We start from the raw sequence: 15,204 nt of genomic DNA on the forward strand, positions 1-15,204 counted from the left end.
CGTCTCCCACCCAACCTCACAAGGTGCTCCTAGGAGGAGGCGGGGCAGACACCAGCAAGCCAGCAGCAGGACATGCTTTATTCTGAGCAGGCTGGGCCCTTCGGCCAGCGGCTGAGAGCACAGACTTGGTGGGGCTGTCGTCCACAAGGTCCGGCCTAGGGAGGCAGGGTTCGTGCCTCACAGAGCCTCCCGCAGGGATGCAGGTGTGCGGGGGTGAAGGAGGGGCTTAGTTTTTCCGGAAGATCAGGCATTTGTTGTTGGCTGGCATGTCCACCTGGAGAAACGCTTTGCTGGAGGACGGCCCTCAACCCCTAGAGAGGTTGCCTGGGCCCCCGCTCCCCCACCTACCATCCTCTCCAGGAGCAGGCCACTGGCCTTTCCCAGGTCCTCCAGGAGGGCTGTGTCCCGAAGCCCCCATTCTGGGTTCCTGCAGAGGGTGGGGAGATGGAGTCATGGCCTGGGGGGTGCCACCCAAGCCACCTGCCACCTGAGCCAGACCCCCCGCCACTAGCTCTGACCTGCATCTGAGCATCAGGTCAAAGTCCACGTTGCTCTGGGGGGAGATCTTCCCATTGATGGCATAGGGCTGTGGGCATGGGGACACAGCCCACTGGACCAAGGTCGGGGTATTTCCCAGAGAGCCTGGGACAAACTTGCAGGCTGGGGTTCGGAGAATGAAAGGGCACCCCCTCCCTGTCCCCAAGAGGGAGTCAGCCAAGGCCAGCCTGGTGGGCAAGGGGGTAGGGAGGCTGGCAGGTGACCCAGGGAGGGGTACAGACTGGAAGTGGAGGGGAGGCCGTGCTGGTGGCTGGGCGGGGGGGGCAGGGAGCCCAGGAGGGAGGACTCTCAGTAGGGCAGGAGAGAGCAGCTAGGACTGGGAGCGGGAGGCCCGCCATGGACAGGCCCACTCACCCCGTAGGTGATGAGCAGGGCCCTGGGTTTGAGCAGGTGTCCTGCTGCTCTGAAGAGCCCCTGGGGAGTAGGGAACAGGATGGCAGTGAGGTGCTGCCCCCAACAGAAGCCAGGCCCTGAGACTGGAGACCCTCACCCCGACTGTGATGGGGGAGGCTGGAGACCCTCACCCCGACTGTGATGGGGGAGGCTGGAGACCTTCACCCCGACTGTGATGGGGGCAAATCTGGCATCCCGGCTGCCCCCATGCAGGGTGAGGGGTGCCACGGCAGACACCCATGCTGGGCTCCCCACAGACCTCCGTGCAGCGCAGGGGGCTGACATGGGCCATGTTGATGCAGAGCAACAGGTCCAGCGACTGCGGCAGGATCCCGCCCCAGTGCTCCCAGCCCCACGTCACGTCCAGGTGTAGCGGGGCCTTCACGTTGGTCAGGCCCTGGGCTTGCGTGGTGGCCGTGATGCTGCAGGAGGCGAACGCTTGGGTGGGGGCCGAGTCCTGCGCACCCGCCTTTCCGACGACCCCACAGACTTTCTTAGGGGAGGCTGGGGGGCACGTTGAGGAGCGGAGGCCAAAGCGGCTGGGAAGGGGGACCCCGAAGCCCACCCACTTCCGCAGCCGCGGGGGCCGCACAGCTAGGGCCTGCCCCGGGGGCACCCCCAGGCTCCCACCCCGCACCCTCAGAGCCCGAGCCGCATCCTTTTCCTCCGGGGCTGTGGGCCGTGGGCTCTTGAGGCCCCGGACCGCCGCACCGATAGAAGTGGCCGCCCCGGGGGCCGCACCTGTCCAGGCAGCGCTGGTCCACGTCCGACGGCTGCCACTCGGCCAGGGGGAAGGCCCGGGCGAAGTGCGCTGCGTGCTGGCCGGAGCCCGAGGCCACCTCGAGTACGCGGACGCCGCGCTGGGCCGGATCCAGGTACTGCCGCAGCACGTGCAAGATGGGATCCTTGTTCCGCTCCGCGGCCGCCGCCACCAGCATCGCGGCAGCAACAACTCCCCGCCGGGACGCGGCGCGGGTCGCGTTGGGGGCGGTGGCCGGGCTTCCGCGGGGCACGTCGGGAGCTGTAGTCCAGATGCCGCGGGGGCGCGTCGGAAGCTGATAAACTACAACTCCCAGGAGCACGCGCGCGTCCTGTTAAAGGACCCGCAGTCGCCAGAGGCACGGTGGGGAGCGGCTTAGCGGTGTGTGGCGGCCCCAGGCAGGGGACTGAACGGCGAGCTTGGCTTGCTGGTTTACAGGCGCCTCAGCTCAGGCACCCTGTCGCCCATGGCCGTCCAGGGTTTTCAGGGCACCTGTGTCACTCTCCGAAATTTGTGTCAGCGCTGCGCCAGACTGGGCGCCTTCCCTTGGTTTCGGGTTTTCTCTACTTTTAAATTTCTGGCGTTAGCGAGAGTTCGATGTTCAAATGGGAAAAAAAAACTAACTGCGCCGCCCGGGAATCGAACCCGGGTCGCAAGAATGGGAATCTTGCATGATACCACTACACCAGCGGCGCTGTCGTAAACAGCTACCACCCGCCAAGACAAGAGACTGTGACGCGGAAAGTCCTCCGGGCATGCGCCACCACTGGCGCCGGGCTCACCGCAAGGGAGCTGGCGACTGCATAGGAGGACCCAGCTGGCGGGACCGCGACGGTAAGAGTCTCGCGGTGCCCCCCAGTGCCGGAGGGGAAGGAGCGGGCGTGAAGGACGCGAGCTGGAGGACAGTCTCGATTCGGGCCTGAGCCGTGGAAGCCGTCGGCCTTCGTGAGCCGATGGGGACGAGGCCCTGTCGGGGCGGGGCTGGGGAGAGGGCGGGGCTGGGCTGGGGCCCCCTGTTGGTCCGAGTTTAGGGCGGGGTTGCCGGAGGGGCGGGGCCACATCGGGGCGGGTCCCAGAGAGGAGGCGGGGCTAGGGGAGGGGCGGGACATGAGTGTGGACTGGCGGGTTGGGGCGGGGCCAGAGCGGGGTTGCGGCCGGGGCGGCAGAGGCGGCAGAGGCGGCAGAGGCGGCAGAGGGCGGCAGAGGGCGGGGCGGGCGGTCCCAGCCTGCAGAACTGGCCGGTCTGCGGGAGGGGCACGAATAATGCCCCAGGGTTTCTCTGTGACACTGGGGTAACAGCACCAGCTCGGGGCCCACGGATAGCGTGAGGGGTCGGTCGGTGACCCCCGAAATCAAGTCACAGGCCGCGATTTATGTGCGCCCGAGGGTTGGGGTCCCAGCCTCAGAGCCGGGCTCTTCTCCAGAAAGTGCCGAGCGCCTGGCTCTGCATTCAGGACTGGCTTAGCGCCTTTGCTGAGCCGTTTTTCACCAATGGGAACCCCATATCGCTCTGGCTAGGGCGAGGACGTTGGAAGGGGTAAACCAGGGAGGGCCAGTCACGTGGCTCAGGGCAGGAGAGTGGCTTACAGGCTGCCAGTCTGGGACTGGGAACGCGGGCCATGGGGGGTTCAAGGGAGTCGGGGGTCAGGGACAGCCCTGCCAGGAGATGTTGGTGTCCGCCGTAGTGGTGACTGGCCAGACCCTGCAGCACGCTCTCCGGCCCAAGCCCACGCTTTCCTCGCCTGACTGGCCGCCTCCGTCTCTCTTTCTGTGGGCTGAGCACTTTCCCTGCGCCTCCTTCAACGCGCACCCTGCCCCCAACCCCCACCTCGAGGAGAGCCCCAGGAGGAGGGACCTATGATGACCAGTGGTTCTCCTGGGGCCCAGGCACCTCTCTTCACCTAGATTTCACCTGGGCTTCCCTAGGCACAGGAGAGAGGAGCCCGAGATCAGTCTCTCTGGGCCTCCCTGCTTCCCCCCTTGAATGGAGCTGCGTTCAGGAGCTGCCTACAGTGCCCAGCGCATGGCAGGTTTAGTGTTGCCTGACCTCAGATATGGCCTATTGTTGGGGCTGGATGTTTGGGCCTCGTGGCTTGACCACCAATGGCTGAAGCAACCGCTAGCGCTGCTGGGCTCTGGGCCAGTCCAGCTTGTCCTTGCCGCCTGCAGTGGGCCCCAAGGGTGGGGGGCCACCTTCGGGAGCCTGTGTGAGCTCAAGTTATGCCCTTCCCCACATGGGGTTTCCCTCCCCAGCACCGCCCTCACTCTAACTCAGCTGGTCCTTGCTGCCAGGTCTTCCACAGGAGCATATGCTCTCAGGCTGTGCACAGGCCTCCCAGCACCCTGTCCTGCCTCCCTGGCCTGTGTGAGTGATTGCGCTGAAGGCCACTGGGAGAAGCCGGGGCAGGACGCAGGCTGCAGAGATGACGGGGATCACACTGGCCTTCCTTGAAGGACATGCTGCCCGATGCTGGTGGGGGGAGGGCAGAGCCAGGTGGGGGGAGGGGAACTGGGGGAGTGGGGAAGGTGGGGGCAGGGGTGGGGCTGGGAGGCAGAAAAGAGTCCGTGAGGAGTCCTTCCTAGGGGGCATCTCAGGCTTGGCCTCCCTGGATGTGGCTTGCCATCTCCTTTGCCCTCTGAGGGCCACAGGCCTGGCCCAACCCTGCAGAGAAGGCAGCTGGGGATGGAAACATCTTTCCTTCAGCTCTTCAGCCATGCTGAGGAGGGGTACAGGGCCAAGAGACACCTGGGTCAGAAGCTTCCCTGAGGGCCTCCCAGTAAGCCTGGAGCTCCCAGAAGGGAGGAGAAGCAGGGCCAGCGCATGGGGTGGGGGCTCCTCGGGCTGGCCCCCCCACCACCAAGGGCCTCCCCTCACCCCTCCATGTGGTGCATGTTGCTTGCTTGGAAATTTAGACAGGAAGACTCTGGGCCCTGCTGCCCACCCGCCACAGCTCCGTTTTCAGCCACAGCATCCCTGACCTCTCCTTGGAGAATGTGGGGGCCACTGGACACGCCAGGCCCTGATGCCGGCACAGGCAGTCTCCTCTTGTTCCTGGACCAAACTGAGTTGGGCTGCTATTTCTCGTGGCCCAGTAAAGAGATGCAGATGAACTGGTGAGGAAGAGCGTTTTTATTTCTGCAGCCAGTTACAAGGAGAAGGCCTGGAAATTATCACCAGACCAAGTCAAATTACAAAGTTTTCCAGAGGTTATGTACCTTCCAACCTAGATGTCTGTGTGTAAGTGTGCATTCATCTGAAGACATAAGTGGTTAACTTTTTTCTTTTTTTTTTTTTTTTGAGATGGAGTCTTGCTCTGTTGCCCAGGCTGGAGTGCAGTGGCGCGATCTTGGGCTCACTATTTTTAGTAGAGACGGGGTTTCCCCGTATTAGCCAGGATGGTCTCGATTTCCTGACCTCGTGATCCGCCCGCCTCGGCCTCCCAAAGTGCTGGGATTACAGGCGTGAGCCACCGTGCCCGGCCAAGTGATTAACTTCTTTTAATCTATAATTAAGGCCTGAGTCCTGAAGACCTTCCTCTGGAGCCTCAGTAAACTGACTTAATCTTGTTTCCTGCTAAATCATGAAGGTTTGGGGAGTTCCTTCGGGCTCCCAATAAACTTGTCTGTGGAGGCCTGGAGAGTTTCTTCAGACCTCCAATAAACTTGTTTAATCCTAAACGGGTCCTATTAAGAATTCCTTTGTTATCTTGTTGCGCTTCAAGGCCCAGGAAAGGCCTGGGCACAACTCTTGGTGGGCTTTTGTTACATTCCAGCCTTTGAAGAAGGGCACTGGCTATTCTTCTTTAGAGTCCTGCTCTGTCGCCCAGGCTGGAGTGCAGTGATGTGATCTCGGCTCACTGCAACCTCCACCTCCTGGGTTCAAGTGATTCTCCTGTCTCAGCCTCCCGAGTAGCTGGGACTACAGGTGTGTGCCACCACACCTGGCATTTTTTTTTTTTTTTGAGACGGAGTCTCACTCTTTTGCCCAGGCTGGAGTGTAGTGGCGCGATCTTGGCTCACTGCAACCTCTGTCTCCCAGGTTCAAGTGATTCTCCTGCCTCAGCCTCTGGAGTAGCTGGGATTATAGGCACCTGCCACCATGCCTGGCTAATTTTTTTTTTTTTTTTTGTATTTTTAGTAGAGATGGGGTTTCACTAAATTGGCCAGGCTGGTCTCGAACTCCTGACCTTAGGTCATCCACCTGCCTGGGCCTCCCAAAGTGCTGGGATTACAGGCGTAAACCACCACTCCTAGACAGCTTTTTAAGCTTTTAATATTTAACTAACCACTCTGCACTGAAATAATTGTTATGGAGGCCTGCGTTAGTGAGACCTGGCCTGCCACACTCTCACATCTGTGGGGCGGGTACAGGAGCCCCAAGGGCCGAAGAGGCACACGTCGGGCCTCTGGGTGCACCTCAGCCTGGGGGCCAGGACGTGGGGCAGAGTGCGGCCAGGGTTCTGACTCCTGGGGTGGAAGGGAGACTCCCAGGGCATCATGTCTCTACCCAAGTCCAGGGGGATGAGCCCCTTTTTCTCTTCTTAGACCCAGTCCCAAGACCCAAGCCAAGGGTGACCCTTCACACTGGCCCAGGCCTCTGCAGGCACCTTGGCTGAGGCTCCCCAAGTATGAATGGTAAATCCTTGCCTCCAGCCTCTGCACAGAGGAGCCCAGCACAGACGCCCCCAGCACAGACGGCCCCAGCACAGAGTCCCCCAGCACACAGCCCCCAACACAGAGCTCCTCTGCACACAGCCCCCCTGCACAGACACCCCCAGCACAGAGTCCCTCAGTACAGAGCCCCCAGCGCAGATACCCCCCATAGCACAGAGCCCCCAGTACAGAGACCCACAGCACAGAGTAGCCCCCCAGCACAGGGCCCGCCAGCACAGGGATCCCCAAGCACAGGGACCCCCCCAGCACAGAGCCCCCCCAGCACAGGGATCGCCCCAGCACAGAGCCCCCCAGCACAGGGATCCCCCAGCACAGAGCCCCCCCAGCACAGGGCCCCCCAGCACAGGGATCCCCCGAGCACAGGGCCCCCCAGCACAGGGCCCCCCAGCACAGGGCCCCCCAGCACAGAGCCCCCCAGCACAGGGCCCCCCAGCACAGGGATCCCCCCAGCACAGGACCCCCAGCACAGGGCCCCCCAGCACAGGGATCCCCCAGCACAGAGCCCCCCCAGCACAGGGATCCCCCAGCACAGAGCCCCCCCAGCACAGGGATCCCCCAGCACAGAGCCCCCTCAGCACAGGGATCCCCCCAGCACAGGGCCCCCCAGCACGGGGATCCCCCCAGCACAGAGCCCCCCAGCACAGGGCCCCCCAGCACAGGGATCCCCCCAGCACAGAGCCCCCCAGCACAGGGCCCCCCAGCACAGGGATCCCCCCAGCACAGAGCCCCCCCAGCACAGGGCCCCCCAGCACAGGGATCCCCCAGCACAGAGCCCCCCCAGCACAGGGATCCCCCAGCACAGAGCCCCCCCAGCACAGGGATCCCCCCAGCACAGGGCCCCCAGCACAGGGATGCCCCCAGCACAGGGCCCGCAGCACAGGGATCCCCCCAGCACAGGGACTCCCCCCCAGTACAGGGATCCCCCCAAGCACAGAGACCTCCAGCACAGGGATCCCCCCAGCACAGGGCCCCCCAGTACAGGGATGCCCCCAGCACAGGGCCCGCAGCACAGAGCCCTCCAGCACAGGCACAGGGACCCCCCGCCCCAGCACAGGGATCCCCCCAGCACAGGGCCCCCCAGCACAGGGATCCCCCCAGCACAGGGATGCCCCCGGCACAGGGCCCGCAGCACAGAGCCCCCCAGCACAGGCACAGGGACCCCCCCCAGTACAGGGATCCCGCCAGCTCAGAGACCTCCAGCACAGGGATGCCCCCAGCACACGGACCCCCAGCACAGGTTCTCCTCCAGCGCCTGTCAAAGGTGGGCCCTGCGGCTCCGAGGACCCTGCTCGCACATCGCCGCTGACCCCGCAGGGCCCTTGGGTCCTCGCCGCCAGCAGTCAGAGTGCGGTGCCCCGACACTGACATAGCCTCCAGGCAGCAACGGCCTTCCCGGGCAGCAGGGCGCCTCGTCCGCCTTGGCCTCGGGCCTCCGGGGGCTGGGGCGGGGTTGCTGGCGGCTCCGCCCCCGCCTGCCAGTTTCCCAAAGGGCCCAAGCGCCGCCTCCGCCGCGTGTCCGGGGTCAGCCCGAGCCCGTGCGGGCCCTTTAAGGGCCGGGGGCGTGTAGCGGGCCCGCCCCCTCCTCGCAGCGCCCGCCGTCCGTTAAGTGCGAGTCCGGGCGCAGGGGCCGGATCTGGCCGGGGGCCGGCAGCGGTGTGGGAGCGGTGCGTCATGTACACCATCACCAAGGGGCCCAGCAAGCTGGTCGCGCAGCGCCGCACAGGTGCGCACGGGCCGGGGAACGGGAACGGGGACGGGGCGGGGCGCGGCGGCGGCTGACCGCCCTCCGGTGCCCGCAGGTCCCACGCAGCAGCAGGTGGAGGGCCGGCTCGGCGAGCTCCTGAAATGCCGGCATCCCGCGCCGCCGACCTCGCAGCCCCCGCGGGCGCAGCCCTTTGCGCAGCCGCCGGGACCCTGGCCCCTGTCGAGGTGAGACGCGCGCAGCCCCGGCCCGGCCCGGCCCGGCCCGGCTTCCCCTCCCCCGCCGGCCGCCCTAGAGCGGAGGATGACCTTGGGGAAATGTTAGTGAGGTCCGGCCACGTGCTGCAGGCGGGGCGGGCGCTCCGGGCGCGGGGGGTGCGCGGGTCCTGCCCACGACGCGCCCGCGGGCCTGCGCCTCGCATTTCCGCCTCACCTGGCCGGGCCCGGGCCCGGGCCCCCAGCGGGGAGAAAGCCGGCCAGTTCCTGGGTCGCAGGGGCCTCCAGCGGCCGAGGTCGGTGCTTCGGGCGACCTTGGGTTGCTGCTGGAACCCTGACGTGCAGCAGGCCCAGGCCACGGTTCGCGGAGAGCGTCGGGCGCTGGTCCTCAAGGTCTCCCGGCTCTGCCCTTGCAGAGCTCAGTGGGGGAGACGTGCGTGCGTTTCCCTCGGGCAGGGCCGCTGCCCTCCTCCGCCCTTCACCCCAGACACCCTGGGGCAGTGGGGCCTCCTCCCCTCCGGTTGCTTCTGCTTTTCCTAACCCAGTGCCCTTCCGAGACCACAGGAGCCTTAGTCCGGCCACTGTGGCCTCCCCGTGACCATGACCCAGAGGTTGGACAGCCCTGCAGGGCTGGACGTTTGAATTTGGCTCAGTTCCTCCACCGTTCCCTTCATTTATCCTGTGCATCTCCCAGGCCTGTGGATTTTGCTGTGGCTCCAAGCCGGCCCGAAGGCTCCTGGAGGTGGTAGGGTCATGGCCTGAGGCGGTGCTGGGGAGGAGAGCTCGGGCCAGGAGTTCGGGGCAGCTACAGGTGGGGGGGTGCCGAGCCACCCTCAGCCTGCCCCCTGCCTACCTCTCAGAAAGGTGTGGAGGTTCCAGCGGGGCGGGGGCTCTCTGGGTCTCCATCCTAGTGAGGTAAGTGCCCTCTACCAGAGGCGCCTTCTGGCGGGAGGTGAGTGGGCCCCGAGGTGCTTTCAGCATTCCAGCTCTGCTGGGACGCTCCGCGGACGTCACCAAGGGTTGGCTGGTCCTCGTGGCCGCTCTACCTCCCAGGGGAGGAAACCGAGGCACACCTGTAGCCACCACCTGGTCCCCAGGCAGGGAGCACGAGGCTGGAGTGGCCCAGGGTGACGCCGTCTCTCTTAACCTGGGGAAACCACCTTCCTTCTCTCTCCAAGACCCCACTGCTAGGGAGGGCAGGGGCAAGGCTGTGGCACAGTTGGGGGGAGTTAGGGAAGAAGATGGAAATGCTTCCCAGAGTTCTCCATGGGACCCCAAGGGTCCCAGTGGGCAACACCAGGCCCACTGGCTGTTGTCTCTTTTTTTTTTTTTTTTTTTTGGAGACAGAGTCTCGATCTGTCGCCCAGGCTGGAGTGCAGTGGTGCAATCTCAGCTCACTGCAACCTCTGCCTCCCGGGTTCAAGCGATTCTCCTGCCTCAGCCTCTTCAGTAGCTGGGACTACAGGCGCATGCCACCATGCTTGGCCAATTTTATATTTTTGTATTTCACCATGTTGGCCAGGATGGGCTCGATCTCCTGACCTCATGATCCACCCGCCTCAGCCCCGCAAAGTGCTGGGATTACAGGTGTGAGCTACTGCGCCCGGCCTGTTCTCTTAAAGTCCCCATGTGAGGTCCTCTGTCAGCCAGTGGGACCTGTGGGAGTTGAGTGGGCTTCACCCCGTGTGCAGTGGGGCTAGAGGAGCCCTGGGCAGGGCAGGATGTGTGCTGCCCTCTCCTCCCTGGGGTCACCCACCTTCCCACCCCCAGGCCCCAGCACTGGGAGCTTCTGGCAGCAGTGGGATCTCTGCATGAAGCCCCCATCCTGCTCCTGCACCTTCTTGGGGCAACCACCGTCTCCCTGTTTCTTTTTTTTTGAAATGGAGTTTTGCTCTGTTGCCCAGGCTGAAGTGCGATGGCAGGATCTCTGCTCATCGCAACCTCTGCCTCCCGGGTGCAAGCGATCCTCCTGCCTCAGCCTCCCAAGTAGCTGGGATTACAGGCGTGCACTGCCACACCCAGCTAATCTTGTATTTTTAGTAGAGTCAGGGTTTCTCCATGTTGGTCAGGCTGGTCTCAAACTCCCTACCTCCAGTGATGCGCCCACCTCGGCCTCCCAAAGTGCTGGGATTACAGGCGTGAACCACTGTACTTGGCCAACCACCTTCCCTCTGAACCACCCCACTCCATGCTGCCACCCACCTCCCTGTTTTTTACTTCATTTAATTTTTTTCTTTTTGAGACAAGGTCTTGCTCTGTCACCCAGGCCGGGGTGCAGTGCTGCAATCATGGCTCACTGCAGCCTCAACCTCCCAGGTTCAAGTGATCCTCCCACCTCTGGACTTCCTGAGTAGCTGGGATGACAGGCGAGCACCACACCTGGCTCAGTTTTAAATTTTATGTAGACGGGTCTCACTACGTGGCCCAGGGTAGTATTCAGTTCCTGGGCTCGAGCAATCCTCCCGCCTTGGCCTGTGGAAGCATTGGGGTTATAGGCGTGGGCCACTGCGCCCGGCCCTGCCCTGCCTTTTCTTCTCCTTGGTGCTTTTTGCTACTCCTCATCTCTCACTGACTGGGCGCGGGAGGGGGGTGTCGGGGTCCCTGCGCATCTCCTGGTGCACCCAGAGGGTCAAGGCTTGTCACCCACGATGTATGCTGGCTCTGGTTCCTGCCAGGCATGGGTCTGGGCACTGCCCACGACGGTGACAGACCAGATAAACCTTGGTTTGTTTTTTTTATTTTTATTTTTATTCTGAGATGGAGTCTTGCTCTGTAGCCCAGGCTGGAGTGCAGTGGTGTGATCTCGGCTCACTACAAGCTTCACCTTCTGGGTTCAGGCCATTCTCCTGCCTCAGCCTCCCGAGCAGCTGGGACTACAGGCGCCCTCCACCACACCCGGCTAATTTTTTTGTGTTTATAGTAGAGACGGGGTTTCACCGTGTTAGCCAGGATGGTCTCGATCTCCTGACCTCGTGATCCACCCACCTCGGCCTCCCAAAGTGCTGGGATTACAGGTGTGAGTCACCGCACCCAGCCACCTTTGTTTGTTTTTGAGACAGTCTCGCTCTGTTGCCAGGCTGGAGTACAGTGGCGTGATCTTGGCTCACTGCAACCTCTGCCTCCCAGGTTCCAGTGAGTCTCCCACCCCAGCCTCCCGAGTAGCTGGTATTACAGGTGCCTGCCACCATGCCCAGCTAATTTTTAGTATTTTTAGTAGAGACAGAGTTTCACCACATATGCTAGGCTGGTCTTGAACTCCTGACCTCAGGCGATCCACCCGCCTCAGCCTCCCAAAGTGCTGGGATTACAGGCATGAGCCACCACACCCAGCCCAGATACACCTTTGACAAGTTCTTCCTCCTGGTGGGAGACGGATACGGGAGGCAGTAAGATAAACCGAGGCGATATAAGTAATAAGATGAAACGGGGCCATGTGATCACCCGACCCCAGGGCAGATGGAGGGCGTGGGGACCGCCACAGGAAGGGACAATGGAATGAACCCCACAGGGCGAGAAGGGGCAGCCTGCAAGAGGCGGAGGGGGAGGCCCAGTGAGGGCAGGCTGGGGGGCTGGTTTGGGGGCTGTACTGGGTCAGGGCCATGGACTCTGTTGTTGGATTTGCTATGATATCCTGGTGCTGCCCCCACCCAGCATGTAATATGCTCAGGTGGATTCTCTCCCACGCCCAGCTTCATGGGCTGAAAAAGGGATGGGCTGTGGAGGGGAGACGAGAGGATGCACTCCACAGCCTTCACTTCCCTGGGCTGAAGTTTGCCCGGAGCAGTGTCCCTGGAAGTGGGAGAGGTTGGCAGTGATCCACAGGTGCTCGCCGGGCCGGTGCCCTTTCCCCCAGAGAGCAGCGGCCTTACGTAACCAGAACCCCTGGGGCGGTGCCTGCCTCCTGGGGCCCATCTCTGCCCGAGAGCCGCCACCTCCGCCCTGCGATTCACAGCCCCTGGCAATGTTCTTGTCTTCTTAGACATTGATAATCCAACCTCCAAGCTTTCTTGGAGTTTTTGGCTTTCCGAGGTGGGAGTGGGTTGCAGGCAAGGGGGCTTTCCAAGTGGACAAACTTTATTCCCTGTGGTTTGTGCAGAAACTCAGGCAGCGGGCAGGCCTGGGAGGTGCCCCTGCCCCTGTCCCATCTCCACCTGCACGTTTTAAGATCCTCTGTGGCCACCAGACCCTGCCAGCCCTGGGGCCGGCAGGACCCTGCGCCCCTCAAGACGCTCCTCTTTATTTTAGTGCCCCTCTCAGCTGAGGAGGAACCGAGAGCGGCGCTGGGGCACCTGAGCCCAGGAAGGCAACAGGCCGGCCGGGACCGCGAGTGCCTGGCGGAGCAGGCGCAGCCCAGGACTCCCGGCTCCCACCTCCGGCTGTAGGTGCGGCCCCATTCCCTCCACGGCCCTGTCCCGGGCTTTGTGTGCTCAGGGCTCGGCCAGCTGGGGCCGCTCATCCCTGCCCTGGGCCTGGCTGGCCGGGACGGGCCCAGCGGCCCACTAGACGTTGCGTGCGGCACTGCGGGAGCTATCTCATTTGGCATCGCCCCTTGTCTCGGGCCGGTGGGGAGTGGGCGAGGGTTATAGTCACTCTCCCGACTCAGGGACTGCCCATCCCGGCACCCAGTCCTCATCCCATGGGACGTGGGGGCAGCCAGGGAGAGGGCAAAGGCCCCCGTTCCCGTCCAGGTCCATCCGTCCATGGAGGGAAACATCGTGGAGATGGAGGTGCTTCTGTGGGGCGAGAATGTGGCCTAGAACTACACCCAGAGTGGGGGGTTGGGGCAGAGAGACATGGTCATGAACTGGGTCGTGGCTCAGGTCAGAATCTGGGCTGCTGATGGGATGCAGGTGGCAGCATGGGCACCTGCAAGACCCTCGGGGAGGGGTACTGAGTGGGGCCCGACCAGAGGTCTGGGACACTCTAAGACTGAGGCCCCCACCCTACAGTCACTCACTTCCCTCAGGACACAGGGCTGCAGGTGTGAGCTGAGCTGCTGATGGCTTGGGGCCTGCAAGAGAGGCCTGGGCCACCGGCTGCTGTGGGTGGCTGCCCTCTCTGGTTCAGGAAGTGCCTAGGCTGGCCAAGTCTGGGGAAAGTGGGCTGGCCCGGGGCTGCTCCTGAGTTCTGCCAGGCAGCACTGCACCTGGGATGGGCACCAACCATGTCCGTCTCCTCCCTTCCTGCAGTCCAGGGCCAAGGCTTGTGTTCAATCGTGTGAATGGCCGGCGGGCCCCCTCCACGTCCCCATCCCTCGAGGGGACCCAGGAGACCTACACAGTGGCCCACGAGGAGAATGTCCGCTTTGTGTCCGAAGGTAGCGAGCGGGGCCAGAGGGTGCGGCATAGGCTGCTGGGTCGCAAAAACATGGACCCGGGATGGCCCCACTTCAAGCTGACCCACAGCCGCTGCAGGGCTGTGCTTTTCCTTGGCACTCTGCCCTTGTGTCCTGTGACCAGCCCTGTGTGGGGCTGGAGTCCAGGGTGACCATCAGGCCCTGGGTGGGCGATGGGGTGCCTGGGACCTGGCTCAGCCCGACTGCCCTCCTCCCACAGCCTGGCAGCAGGTGCAACAGCAGCTGGATGGTGGCCCAGCCGGTGAGGGCGGGCCAAGGCCTGTGCAGTACGTGGAGAGGACCCCCAATCCCCGGCTTCAGAGTGAGCCCCCCAACCCTGTCCCCCCAGGAGAGACCCCCCAGCCCCTCTGATCCTGACCCAGGCCCTGCCAGGTTCCCACCCCAGGGGATGAGGGAGGGGACTCTTGTGCAGAAACCCCTTCTTCCCAGCGCCTGCCGCACTCGGAGTCCGGGTGAGCGGCTTGTGGTTAGCTCCAGGGGAGAGATGCTGGCTGGCCTGGGAGGCAGCATCACTGCCCAGCCTTCTCTGCCCACAGACTTTGTGCCCATTGACCTAGACGAGTGGTGGGCGCAGCAGTTCCTGGCGAGAATCACCAGCTGTTCCTAGTGGCTGCTGGGAGGGGGCGCTGCTACACGGCCGACCTGTCGCCAGGAGAGAAGCATGGCGCCCTGCCCACCCACTGCGCCTGGCTGGGTGCCGGCCACACCTGAAGTGCCAGCATTTGGACTTTTGCACCTGTTTTTCCCTTGGCCCGGCTGTCCCAACCAAGCTGCCATGGCCAAGGGCCGAACCCGTCTGACCTCAGCCCTGCTCACTGTGCCCAGGGACCAGCGACCAGCCCCTGGGGCTGGCAGGGAGGAGCTCCAGGCTAATAAAGCGGAGAAACTGTCTTTTTGGAGTGTCTGACTTGGGAAGGTGTGGGGGGGGGAGGTTCTCATGTACAGTTCCAGTCCACAGCCTGGGACGCCAGGCCCAGCACAAACTCCCCTTGTAGCCCTGTCCCTTCAGGCCGTTAGCTTCTCACCCAGCTGCCCTGCGACAGGTAGTAGGGACGTTAGCCAGCCCACCTTGCTTGGAAATCTGGGGACCCCACTTTGTTCCTCTTTCCTCTCCCGTTGGCGTTGACTGGGACCAGAGTCGAGACTCAAGGCGTAAAGACATTAAATGGCCCCGGAGTGCAGTCCACCACCCCCCACTACCAGCACTGGGGCTGTGTCTCAGAACGCCAGGTCCCATTCTGAATCCGCCGGGCCCGGCCGCAGGACACTGGGCGAAGGAATACGTGGGGAACCTGCTAGGACGAACGTGGGAACCAGGCCCTCCGCGGGCGCCCGCACTACCTTCCCTGATGGACGGGGATGAGCCAGCCCACCTGAGTCAGGACCCAGGGTACCCAGGTGTGGACCAGGGGCCTCTGGACGGCGAGAGAGCGGCAGGGTGAGGCCCGGCTGTCCGTGGCATGGCCAGGCCTCAGCGCGACCTCGCCTCGCTGCTTGCATGCGGCGGGAGCCCCGGCCGGCGGAGGCGCTGACAGGTGGGCGCGGC

The 15,204-nt window shown here is 63.6% G+C and overlaps 2 protein-coding genes, 1 non-coding gene and 1 pseudogene across 11 annotated transcripts; 1 reads left to right on the plus strand and 3 right to left on the minus strand.

The window, feature by feature from the left end:
• Nucleotides 1–58: 58 nt before the first annotated feature.
• On the minus strand, nucleotides 59–1,973 carry METTL26 (methyltransferase like 26). Of its 9 annotated transcripts, XM_055364838.2 has the most exons (6): nucleotides 1,693–1,970; nucleotides 1,211–1,373; nucleotides 913–972; nucleotides 519–586; nucleotides 349–427; nucleotides 59–274 (listed from the first exon to the last, which is right to left on the minus strand). In XM_055364838.2, the coding sequence occupies exons 1-6, from the start codon at nucleotides 1,887–1,889 to the stop codon at nucleotides 227–229; spliced, it is 615 nt and encodes a 204-aa protein (XP_055220813.1). In that variant the 5' UTR covers nucleotides 1,890–1,970; the 3' UTR covers nucleotides 59–226. The 9 variants fall into 9 exon arrangements, with proteins under 9 accessions (XP_055220813.1, XP_063555942.1, XP_055220816.1 ...); XM_063699872.1 differs by lacking the exon at nucleotides 519–586 and having other exon boundaries at nucleotides 1,083–1,373; nucleotides 1,693–1,973; XM_055364841.2 differs by lacking the exon at nucleotides 913–972 and having other exon boundaries at nucleotides 1,693–1,971.
• Nucleotides 1,974–2,335: 362 nt separating this feature from the next.
• Nucleotides 2,336–2,406, minus strand: TRNAG-CCC (transfer RNA glycine (anticodon CCC)). The gene has a single exon. It is a non-coding gene; the product is annotated as a tRNA-Gly (tRNA).
• Nucleotides 2,407–6,956: 4,550 nt separating this feature from the next.
• LOC129527751 (uncharacterized) lies at nucleotides 6,957–7,770 on the minus strand (annotated as a pseudogene).
• Nucleotides 7,771–7,849: 79 nt separating this feature from the next.
• On the plus strand, nucleotides 7,850–14,549 carry MCRIP2 (MAPK regulated corepressor interacting protein 2). The gene is made up of 5 exons (XM_055364845.2): nucleotides 7,850–8,108; nucleotides 8,185–8,314; nucleotides 13,492–13,619; nucleotides 13,858–13,959; nucleotides 14,195–14,549. The coding sequence occupies exons 1-5, from the start codon at nucleotides 8,057–8,059 to the stop codon at nucleotides 14,263–14,265; spliced, it is 483 nt and encodes a 160-aa protein (XP_055220820.1). The 5' UTR covers nucleotides 7,850–8,056; the 3' UTR covers nucleotides 14,266–14,549.
• The last annotated feature ends 655 nt before the right edge of the window (nucleotides 14,550–15,204 follow it).

This window comes from Gorilla gorilla, chromosome 18, assembly GCF_029281585.2.
Source record: "Gorilla gorilla gorilla isolate KB3781 chromosome 18, NHGRI_mGorGor1-v2.1_pri, whole genome shotgun sequence".
NCBI lineage: Eukaryota > Metazoa > Chordata > Mammalia > Primates > Hominidae > Gorilla > Gorilla gorilla.